The 12,215-nt window shown below is 43.2% G+C and overlaps 1 protein-coding gene and 1 pseudogene across 4 annotated transcripts in view; one reads left to right on the forward strand and one right to left on the reverse strand.

Moving 5' to 3' along the window:
- VPS35L (VPS35 endosomal protein sorting factor like) overlaps positions 1-12,215 on the forward strand; it is a 129,417-nt gene that overhangs the window by 40,837 nt on the left and 76,365 nt on the right. For all 4 annotated transcript variants that reach the window (XM_029221840.1, XM_029221837.1, XM_029221841.1 and 1 more), the window contains exons 10-14: positions 1,137-1,233; positions 1,938-1,985; positions 3,305-3,398; positions 7,180-7,257; positions 7,746-7,868. In XM_029221840.1, coding sequence (XP_029077673.1) covers positions 1,137-1,233; positions 1,938-1,985; positions 3,305-3,398; positions 7,180-7,257; positions 7,746-7,868 — 440 coding nt within the window. The remainder of the gene's footprint in view (positions 1-1,136; positions 1,234-1,937; positions 1,986-3,304; positions 3,399-7,179; positions 7,258-7,745; positions 7,869-12,215) is intronic.
- On the reverse strand, positions 271-858 carry LOC114894799 (annotated as a pseudogene).

Below are 12,215 nucleotides of genomic sequence, written 5' to 3' on the forward strand. Positions count from 1 at the left end.
CTTTACCTTTCAAGTGTGGTCCATGTGATATTTAGAGCACAAACACTGATCGATCACATTTAATATTACAGTTGCAGGTTCCTCAAGCATCTGGAATTCTCAATAGTATCACCATAATTACTGGTGGGTACACCAAGAACCTCTGGATTAAATTAGAGGCAGTGGCTAAGAATATAGGCTGCGGAGCCAGACTGCCTGAGTTGAATTCTAACTCTTACGTCTGTTGTTTTTTTTTTCATTAGTTCATGTCTTTTATTAACCAATACACAATTACTTGTCTTCTGGTTTGTTGAAACAATAGGTCCGACAACATTTGCCACGATAATGTCTGTCAAAGTGGCTGACCATAAAAGCTCCAGCACCAGGTTTACCTGAAGGGCACTCCCGACGAAGGCGACTGATTCTGCCGTTCTCCTCCACCTTACAGTGTTTCAGGACAGCCAGCTTAACCTTCTTTCTCTTATGCTTGTTCTGCCTGGGAGTGGTGTAAGACCTCTTCCTTTTCTTAGCACCACCATGGAGTCTCAACACAAGATGAAGAGTGGACTCCTCTTGAGTGTTGTGGTCAAAGTTCATCCATCTTCCAGTTGCTTGTCAGCAAAGATCAGTCTTTGCTGGTCAGGAGGAATTCCTTCCTTATCCTGGATCTTGACCTTTACATTTTCTATCATATCCGAGGGTTCGACCTCGACAGTGACGGTCTTCCCCGTCAGGGTCTTCACGAAAATCTGCATATTGGCGGTGGTGCCACCGCAGATGGTGGGTCCAAAAGGAACTCTTACATCGGTTTCCTGTGTGCCCTGGGCAAGTCCCTAAACTTCTCTGTGCCTTGCCCTCTGTGTCTATGAAAGAGGACAATAAAAGTGTATAACTTAGAGGGTTCTTGTGGGGATTAGGTGAGCTGATGTCTATACACCCTGAACGGCGCCTGGCACTTAGAAAGCCTTTGTGTGTCAGCTATCATTGTCACCAGTTATTTCCTAATAATAATGATATTTGGAAGGAAAAACATAGAAGGACTGGGTGCCCCACCCCTTCTTCTGCTCCATTGTAACTTTTTTTTGTCCTAGGACTCATAGCAGCTCTAACAGATCCCAAGAATTAGGGGGCTGATAGATAATATTTTTGTTTTACAGATCACTTCTCTCCAGAGAATGTAAATGACACAGCCAAAGAAACATGCTTAAATTGGTTTTTCAAGATTGCTTCCATCAGGGAACTCATTCCGAGATTGTATCCTTTTTTTCTGTCTGATGGTTTTAAAGATAGGCTGCAAGAGTTGCACTGCTAATAGAAGCCATGTAATGGGCTGCCCTGAAATTCCTGTTGAAAATGCAGTTCTGTTACGGTTGCTAGCCTGGAAGTACAAGGCCAGCCACATTGTCCACGAGGTCCTTGGACTCTGGCTCTCCCCAGTTTTCTGTTTTTTTACTTTGACTATAGTGCCATGTACCAGGCTTTTGTTTCCCTGAGGAACATTCCCACATTAATTTTCTCAATTAAAATGCTTCATCATTTTGTGTTTTCTCTGGTTTCAAGAACTTGAAAAGAACAGGGTCAGGCTTCTCTGCACAAACACCAGTGTTGAAGGACAGAGAATTCAACTTATACACAAATGGAATCTTAGTTCTCTGTGTTTCATCCTTTTCCCCATAAAGCCTCGATTGGGAGTGCTCAAAACCCAGTTTAAATTTCAGCATGCAACCATAAATCAGCATACAACGTTTTCCAGATTTTATTATAAATAAATATAAAACCTTGAAAACCAAATATAGAAACCACAAGCCACTCACTAATTTAATTCTCTGGATTGTTGAGAGTCACTGTGGCCCCCTCTCCTGAAGACACACCAAGTTCTCTGCATGAATAGTTTAGGCTTTTCCCCATAGGGAACAGACCATCTGGAAAATGTCTTCCTTAACAGAATGTTTTTGTAGCTATGTGGAAGCATCCATCCTGAAGTGTAACAAGTTCCTCTCCAAAACGTAAGGCTCTTCTTAAAGTCCGGGACCATACATTTCCAAAACATTTCTCTCTCATATGTGCCTGTGCACACACATACACACACATGCTAATGACGATGTAATAGTAGCTGTCATTCTTTGAGAACTTAGTGTGTAGAAGATCTGGTGTTAAGCACCTTCCATCCATTTTCTCGTTTAATCCAAATGAAAACTTAAAGTAGAGATAGCTTTTTAATCTCCATTTTACAGAGAAGAAAACTCAAGCTGGGAGCAGTTGGTTGACTAACTCATGGAAGTTCAGCTCAACTGTATTTGAATCCTAGCTCTGCTATTACTAGCTGTGTGGTCTTGAGAAAGTTACTTAGCATCTCTGACCCCTAGTCTCCTCTGTGAACAAGGCCCTAAGAAGGGGTCTGTGAGGGTCTGGTGAGCTGGACACACCATACTGGGAGCGGCACCTGTGGGCCCTCACTCATTGTCTTTGCTGGTGCTGTCCAAGATGATGTCAGGAGGAAAAGCCTTTGCCCCTAAGCCCTCTGCTACTCTGGGTCACCTCAGGCATTGTACTGAGAGTAGTTTTGCGGAGCCGGGAGAAACCAGATCTGCTTTCTGCAGAGCTGCTGAAAGACTGAGTGGTGTTGGATCCCGTCTAGATAATCAACTCCTCAAAGCCATGGGCTGACTCACGGAGCTCTGAGGAATAGTTGGGTTGGATTTAGAATGTGTACCAAATGTGTTTGATTGGGATCTGGGAATGCCTGGGGGAGTTTGTGGGGATAACTGTGGTGCTGAAGAAAGAGTTATTTTGCCTCACCAGTTGGGGGAGAATAATGCCCAAGGCAGATGGGAGTCCCACGTGGCAGGAGCAATAAATAAGTCACAGTTCACACTGAGGGGGATGCGGATGTTAGCCTGAGGTGCTGGGTGTCAGGTGCTAGGAAGGGGCGTGGCACAGGGCGCAAATCAGTACCAAAGGAATATGGATACGACGAAAATATCAAGAAGGTCAAGGAGTGAGCTGTCAATGGAAAATAATCAGGGGACAAAAATCGTTAAATTAGTAAAATAAATGTGACCTCAAGCAGGGAAAGAGTGAAGGTTAGACTCCAGCACTGAGCAAATGGTAAAGATAAAAGAAACCATTCAAAGTATGAATCGTGGCAAGAGAGAAAGACTTGTTACATGGCCTTAGAAGACTCAAACTTTGACCTTGGTTTGGTTCCGAAGCTTGATTTTCCCCCCTGCATTTAGGAAGTCTAGCTTTTTTTATTAAAAAAAAAATGAAAGAACAGAGAGTTCTCCCACGGGGTGTAATGCTGCTGTCTTTTTGTCTCTAACAGGGGCATTTCAGAGTGTCTGCCCCGGCTGACTTGCATGGTCCGAGGGATCGGGGACCCTCTGGTGTCGGTGTACGCCAGGGCCTACCTGTGCAGGGTAAGCTGCGTCCCTGCACTCGCGCCTGTGACTGTGTCCTGTCTCCTCTAATGTTGACGCTTCTCCCTCCCCGCCACCTCACCAGTCACTGGCAGAAGGACTTTATTAGCTGCTAATTTTAGAGCACAGCTTGTTCGCAGAAAGCAGAACTGTAGGATTCCTTTTAAAAATTAATTTCAGAGTAGACCCACTTACCAGTAACTCTAATTAGGGGGTGTTTAAGGTCATCTTCTTAGAAATGAACTAAGTTTCAGAACTAATTGTTTCTCCCTTCTTGCTGGGAAGGAGGCTCCCAAAGACTTTCGGCTGATAGGTTGCTTTTCATTGACTCGAAACATGCTTTCCCTTTGTCTTTGAATTCGATTGTTTTATTAGATTTTTGGTCTCTGTATTAAAGAGTTGGATTGGAGTGCAAGTTGGTGAGGGCTGTCTGGCAGGGAGAGGCGCCTGGTGACGGCGGGCATCAGGGTCTGTGTCGCCTGGCCTTGGAGGGCTGCTCTGCTGGTGAGGATTGTAAATCACTCAGCCTTTCTCTCCTTTAAAGCACCGTGAAGCTCCTACTTAAAACTAGTAAGTTTTTCATTTATGAAAAATGCACCCTGTGGAGAGTTTACACTCGTTTTTCTTCAACTCACGTGGGACCTTTGCCTCTGGTAGCTTTCTGTGGAGTCCCCCTTGCTAGTTCCGTTGGCATTGTTCACCTTTAGAGAGGGGTTATTGTCCCTGTTCTTTAGGGTCCTGATGAACCCCAGACTTCCAGTGCCAAGAAATCAGAAGGCGAGGACCGTAGCCTTTGATCTGCTTCTTTTATGTGACGTCTAACAAATGACAGAAGCCCTGTGGTCTCCAGTGTCACAAAGAAATCAAACAGTCATTGCCCTCAGAGTGAGTAGCAGACATCCTTAGGAAGGATACTTTTTATAGGTCCACTCCCTGATAAGGGAGAAAAGAAAAAAAGAAAGAAAGAAAAAGCTTTCCATTAAAGGGCACTTGCTCCCTCGGAGTAACCGAGGCCGAAGCATTTACGCATTGCCATCTGCTTGAAACTTGGTGTGGATTTTTCATACAGGAATATCAGATATGTTTCCTAGAGCTTCAGCTTTGGAATATCGGGAGCTTGAACACTCCAGCCATGTCAGTGTTTGCTGAGGGCCTATTCTGTGCAAAATGCTCCTGGATCCTGCAGTGGGATGAAAGGATACTATCACTTGTGTATTTGTGCTCTGCTGCCTTTCCCCTTGTAGGGCCCATCACATTCTTTGAACTCACCTTGACGTCAGTAATAGTAGAATAATAAAGATCTAGAATCTCAGTGTGTTTTATGACACACAGTTATTAAACAGAAATCAGAAAGTGGGTGGAAATATTCATTCCTTACAAACCTGTTCCAGTTTTAAAGTTTGAAGTAAGGTACACAACCTAGTGAAAGATGATATTTGTTGCATATAACGTGCCTTTGCATGACAGATGCAACTTTAAAACTCAGTGGCAATGAGGAGAAATTACAGACCCACCCTAGGAAAGCTGGTGATGAGATGCACTGTATCTGAAATCATTTGTGTCAATTTAGGCAGAGCACTGATTTCCCTGGTTGGGTAGTTACTGAAAATCTTCTGATATAAAAAGAAGGAGACAGTGTGCATTAGTAAGGATTCTTTCATTTGCAAGTGGCAAAACCCCAATTCATAGTACTTTGAAGCAAAAGGGGGGAAATTGTTGGCCGTTGCGTCTGAAGAGCCTGAGGTAGTGCATGCATGGCAGACCCAGGGCCCCCAAACCATGTCAAGAATTGTCTCCTCCCTCGTTGCTCAGCTCTGCTCTCCTCTGTGTGACTGCACTCTGAGGCTTTCTTTTTCCATCTGGTGGAAAGACCTCCATCCTCTTGACTTAGGAACTCCAGTGGCAAGAGTGCCTTTTCCGCAGTAGTTCCAGCCAGAGTTTCAGGGCAGAAACTCACTGCACCACCTTGGGTCCCTTGTCCATAGATAGACCAGTCACTGTGGCCATGGGATGGGATATGCCTACGGACTGAGCCTGGGTCACGTGCCCACGCCTGCAGCTCAGGGTCGGCCGGGTCCAGCTCTGCCACAGACCTGGTCTGAGAGGGAAGTTTGATGTCCCGAAGACAAATCCACTTTACTGATTCCAGAAACAAAGGGAATGAATGCCAGGCAGGCAGAAACAGCAGATGGAAATCATGAGTAACTACCCTTGCTACTCTGGGTAGAAATCTTTTAGACCCAAGCAGATTTCCAAGCTGCTCATTTGGCTTTATGGGAAGACATAAACAAAACACAAAGTCAGGGCTTCCCTGGTGGCGCAGTGGTTGAGAGTCCGCCTGCCGATGCAGGGGACACGGGTTCGTGCCCCAGTCCGGGAAGATCCCACATGCCGCGGAGCGGCTGGGCCCGTGAGCCATGGCCGCTGGGCCTGCGCGTCTGGAGCCTGTGCTCCGCAACGGGAGAGGCCACTACAGTGAGAGGCCCGCGTACCGCAAAAAAAACCCCACAAAGGCACTGAGTAGGCAGGGCATGGGGGGACCTCAAAGCTGCTTATTAAAGGAAAGTATGATTAACTCCCAAGTCATGGCCCCTTCAGTTCCTCTCCACTGCTTGTCCACTGGGCCTTTTTTTTGCTGTCGCCTAACAGGTAATTATTGCCTTTTCTACAAAGTGATTAGTGGAAGGAAAGACAATAGAATCAGAACACAGTAGAAGTGGATCTGACATTTGTTGTTAGTATTTTTTTTTAATCTCTGTGCCTGTCCTTGGAAGCATCCCCAACAGCCATAGAGATGCCCTTGGAATTTACCGCCCCAGTGGATCTTGCATAATTCTTCTCAAAGGAATTCTTTACAGATATCTAAAAAACCTTGTTATCATGAATTTTCATGACCTCTGGGTAGCGGGGGAGGTGAGTGGCAGGAATCTGTCCCCCTTGGAAGGAACCAGGTCCCAGAAAGCAACTCCCCTTACAAAGTTGTTTTCGTGCTAAAGCAGCAGTGTGGAATTGAGGTGTATTCTGAGGAGCTCAGTTTAAGGAACATTATGATGCTTTGTTTTGTTTTAAATACTTGCACTCCCTGCCATAGCTGAGACCTTCACTTTTCCATCCAACCCTAGGGCTCTGGCCACCTTCTCTATGATTAGCAAATTTTTTCAGCTGAAAATGTTACCATCTTTTTAAAACAATGAACGAAGGAACCAGTGGATTACAGCATTGTTAGGCTTCATGCTTGTCTAATAAAAACCGGCTTAAAATACATCAAAATTTATGTCTGCTTCCATGACTGCCCAGCAAAGAATGAATCCATGTATTTTAACAATGCAACAGTGAAGTCCCAGCTGACTCTCTTACATACCAGAATCTTTTTGCTTCATTTAATAAGTACAGCCACATGTGTGTTTATCATTTTTTAGAGAGGAAGAGAATATCGTATACATGATCTTGAGAGTACATTTCTCCTTAGTGCTGTATTGATTTGTTCCCTTGGTCATCTATTCAGTCATACTTTCATTACCTTTGGGAAATTGCTAAGGTGTTTACTGCAAATGTTGCCCTTTTTTCATTAAAAATAGCTTCTGTGGTTTTTCTTATAAAAGCAAGATATGCTTATTGAATAAGAAAACAGATAAGCAAAAAGAATAAAAGTTAACTTGCTGGACCTCTCTGCTTATATCTATATGTATATTTTTAATTTACAAAAATGACATCACACTGTATATGTTATTTACAACCTGTTTTTCCATGGTCAAGGTAATTTCATTTTGATTGGCTACAGGTGGGCATGGAAGTGGCTCCACATCTCAAAGAAAGCCTAAATAAGAACTTCTTTGACTTCCTCCTCACATTCAAACAGGTAAGAGTACACTATCAATCAGAGCAGCTGATTGATGTAATAGCTACGTGATCACAAATTCATAAAACCCAGTTGGTTTTCCAAGTCGAGATTGCCTTAAAGTTCTTTGAATGTGTAAACCCTATAAAATTACACTCGAGTCTGTTACACACAATTAAAACGTGCTGATTGTACTGAACAAGCAGAGAGGGTTAATATGCATGTGTTACCAGGAAACATCTCCCGTTGATCAGCCTTTCTTCTTAGCATCTGCTGGCTCCAATTTTATCAGGTTACTTCTCTGCACAGCACACATTCCCAGAACAGCTCAGCCTGGTGACATGGGAAACTTTGTGGGCTTTTTTCTAGTTTAAAAAAACCCTGAGAAACCAGGCTATTTCTCTCGGGGCCATCCAGATGCTTGCAGATATGCGCAGTCTGTGAGTTACATGCTATTCGTTTATTATGTGACTTCCCCTTCTTTTGAGTGTTTATTTGGTCTCCTGTAGATTCACGGCGATACTGTCCAGAACCAGCTGGTGCTCCAGGGAGTGGAGCTTCCATCCTACCTCCCCTTGTACTCGCCTGCCATGGACTGGATCTTCCAGTGCATTTCCTACCATGCCCCCGAGGTAACTGCCAGGTGGCGTCAGTGTGAAGCTCACCACCAAGGAGGGCTCCTCTCTTCTGTGTCGTAACAAGCCCTACACCTGTGTGCCCAGGGACATAATCAGGGCCCTTTCATAACGGCTCACTGTTGTGACTGGTTCTGCGCTCAGCACTTTTCCTGCCTTGCCTTGTTTACCAACTCTGGGAGGGGGATGTAGGGGCCCAGAGAGGCCAAATAACTACACAAGGTCACACAGCTAGAAAGTGGCAGTGACTGGACACAAACCCATTGAATCCGACTCCAGGGACAGCAGGCTTCATTGCCCCTTCACTAACCTTCGTGCACTCCTTTTGTGTTGATAATAAGTTAATAAGGTCGTAAAGCAGATAATATTTTCTCCATTTTATGGAAGGAAAGTGAAACTCAAGATACGTAATTGCTCTTATAAATTTTTTTTTATTTTCTTTTTTGTCTAATTGAAGCATTGTCAGGGATTAAAGTGAAGTCAGAATCATAGCAGAAATACTCTTTTTCTTCCCTAAGGCTGAGAAGCAATTTCAGTGGAACACCAGTTTCAGATTGTCGCAATAACTGTGATAGACGAAGCTTCTGTTGTCTTCTCGTTGATGGTTGAGAATTTATTCTTTGTGAGGGAAAAAGAGACCTTGCTACAAAACAAGGATATTTGGAGTAAAGCAAAATTCAAATCCATCTGTCTTTTCCCTGTATCTGCAAACACATATTGACAGCTGTTAAGAAAAAAAAGATACGACTGTGACTAAGCAATCCACTTTTTAAAATATCCAGTAGAAATAACTTGATGAGTGCGTAAACACACACACATACACATGTGTAGCTGTGTTCACGCTAGTGAAACAGTGGAGACAGCCATCAGAAGGGGATTGGTTAAATTATGGTCTGTGTACTCAGTGGAATGTTGCGGGGCCATTTAAGATGATGGAGACCCATGATGGAGTACACACTGATGTGCTCAAGTGAAAAAAAGAAGTTACACCTGTTACTGTGTGTGTCGTAAGTGGTAGTGTGGCCTGGTGTTCAAGTGTGGGCCCTGGAGTCGGGGTGCCTAAATCTGAATCTCAGCTCTGTTGTTTACAGCTGTCAGACTAAAGCAGAGGCCAAGTCACTTGTGCCTAATCACTCAGCTTTTTTCTTTATCTGTGAAATGGGAGCAGTAATAATTCCTGTTTTCTAGTCTACTGCATGGATCAAACAAGGCAGTCCGTTTACAGTGCTTAGTGGAGAGTCCCACACACAGCGCTTGAATGCTGTGTCATCGGGATTGCAAACGTGATTTTCATATCTGCACAGGAGAACTGGGAGAGAGATATGACAGAATATCGCTGGAGGGCAAGATTTTGGATCGTCTTAACTTATTTTTTTGCCCTGTTTTTTAACTTTTCAGCAAGTATAATGTCTTGCATATATTTAAAATTTTCCAAATCCTATGAGGAGAAAAATAGGGACATTTCATATTTCAGGTGAATTTTTTACCATTGAGTAAATTGATTTTAAATCAAGCCAGTTTAACAGAAGATGCTTTGAAAACCTTGCTGGCCATTCTCTGTGATCTTCAGTGTAGTCTCAGCCACCACACGCTGGCCCAGGCTCCTGGGAAGAGGTATCATGAACTTGACCAATTCAGCTGAATGACTGAAACCTATGAGCAAGACGGAATCATTTGAAAATGAGAACACTTATTTTTTTCTCCTTACTTTAATGAAAAGCAAAATTGGATTTAAAACAAAAAGTACATGTCATAAGGCATTCTTCCTTTTAAGTGCCAGTAATCTCAAAGGATGGCAGAAGCTGGGAGTAGAGCTTTCCTGGGGAGTAAAACTCTAGGAAATCATTATTGCACTAGAAGAAGTGATTAAAAAAATTAGGTCACCTGAATAATAATAAACTCTGATTCTTGGGGCATTTAAATAAGGAACTTGCAGTGTCTCATAAAAAAAGTCATTTTCAAAATGTGGAAGAATTAATGTCAGTGTGGTGCTGAAGATGTGTGTGGCAATATGATACCTAAAAGCTCTTTGACAGTGGCTGGGATGTGTCCACCGGGGAGTTGGAGCTGTGTATGTCTGTAAGAGGCCATGCCTCCAGAATGTAGGAGTTTGTCTGCAGCAGCTGGCAATACACCTGACAGGTAGATGTGAGAGAGGAAGGGAGAACTATCTAGATGAGAGAAGGGAGAAATGCCTTCAGCTGCAAATATCTGACATACGAAATTTCAGATCAAAATTGAAATATCAAATCCCTTCCCCCCAAAAAATCAAGGAGTGATTATTCAAAAAGGCTTTTTTGTTGTTGTTTAAAGACAGGATTTTTTCCCCTTATACAATTAAAATTAGAGTAAGTGAAAAACATTTATGCCCCCAATTTTAGGCACATTCTGCAGAGAAAAAAGCAACCGTTTCATAAAACCTGCTTTTGGGCAATGAAAACGAATCCCTTGATAAGCTTCTCATCATTTTCAGCAGCTTTTTATCTTGTCTGGTATGGAATCCCATGATCACTTGCTAAGCTGTGTGATGCAGGTTGTCACCGTTGAAGGAGGGAAGAGGAAAGTGGTAGAGGCTGGGGCAGGTAGTCGGGCGGACCTGGGTTCAAACTGTGGCTGTGTTGCCTTGGGCTGCTTTACCTCTTTGTGTTTCAGTATTACCAGCTGTAAAATGGGGCTAATAATAGAACCTTCCTGGAAGGGCTCTCACGAGATGACAGATAGTGCATGTCAAGCGCATGGCCAAGAGCTGGTGCATGGTAGGCAGCAGGCAGATGGGGGTGGTTACCATTGTTGTCTTTGACCTTAACAGCAGATGGGAGCCTGGACTGACTTGAAGGCCAGGAGATGAGCATAGGGGCAGTAAGGAGGGGTTGAGGGACGGGACCTGTATAGACGGACATGATAAGGAGACAAGCATTACTGGAGAAGAGTGAGGGACTAGGCTGGCTGGGAGTGGCTCAAGCAGAGGTTGTTGAACATCATGTCGTGGAGACCAGGCAGCGCTTGAAGATTTTTGACCAGGGGGATAATATGAAAAAAGTGGTGCTTGAAGATCAAACTGGCAGAAGCATCTGAGATGGATTAGAGGAGAACTCTTTGGTAGCCATGGAAAAACCAAGAGGCAGAATGGATGGGGGAGTACATATTCATTGGAAAGAATTTGGAAAAGACAGGTTAAAAGGAGGAAAGGAGCCACCTAAAATTCTGTCATGAATAACTGGTCACTGTTAACGTTTTGGTGCATTTTCTTTTTAATATTTCTCTCTCCGCTTTCATTCTTGCTCTGTAATTGTGGTTTTGTAGATGAGAAATATTTCCTGTATGATTTTATGATGCTTTTCCCTCGCTTAACATTATAACAAATACCTATTGTTAGGAAAATTTTGTGACCTTTCAGGAAGAGTTTAGAAGGCAGTGTTGGTTGGCTGTGAAGAATGGAGTGGGGAGATGGGTCTGAGATGCTGCTAAGCTTTGAGCCCTTAACCACCTCTTTCTGAGGCTCCCTCTGCCATGCGCCCCACAGGCACCCCTCGTTTTGTTGTGCTGTGCTTTATGAGCACTTCGCAAATAGTGCATTTTCATAAATTGAAGGTTTGTGGCAACCCTGCGTTGAGCAAGTCTATTGGTGCCATTTTTCTAACAGCATTTTGCTCACTTTGTGTCTCTGTGTCATTCTTGCAATATTTCAAACTTTTTCATGATTATTTGTTATGGTGACCTGTGATCAGTGATCTTTGATGTTACTATTGCAAAAGAAGTATGACTCACTGAAGGCTCAGATGATGGTTAGCATTTTTTAGCAATAAAATATTTTTAAATTAAGGTACGTACATTTTTTTAGACATAATGCCATCGCACATATAATAGACTACAGTATAGTGTAAACATAACTTTTATTTGCACTGAGAAAGCAAAAAATTCGTGTGACTTGCTTTTTTGCAATATTCACTTTATTGCAGTGGTCTGGAGCAGAACCTGCAATATCTCTGAGGTCTGCCTGTATTAGTTACTTTACTTGGGCTATCTTAATTCACTCTCAGAGCTTCCCCAAGCTAGGTGTTACTGTTATACCCATTTTACAGATGGGGTACCTGAGGCTTACAAACTTCTTACATTCACACAGTTAGAAAGAAGTCATGTAGCCATTTTGGCAGTGACTGAAACCAACAGATTTGTTCCCTTGACTGCTTTAGACTCTTTCTTTCTAGGTGTCTCCTGTTAACTGCTACATTTTAAGGTGGGACTTGAATAGATTGACCCATGGGACTGCTACTCCAATGGTCATACTATAAATTGCCCTTTAAACATTCTAATGTATGATTAGGCTAGTAATGCAAACCTAAG

Source organism: Monodon monoceros, unplaced genomic scaffold, assembly GCF_005190385.1.
Source record: "Monodon monoceros isolate NGI ecotype Baffin Bay Population unplaced genomic scaffold, NGI_Narwhal_1 Super_Scaffold_13, whole genome shotgun sequence".
In the NCBI taxonomy this organism is placed as follows: Eukaryota; Metazoa; Chordata; class Mammalia; order Artiodactyla; family Monodontidae; genus Monodon; species Monodon monoceros.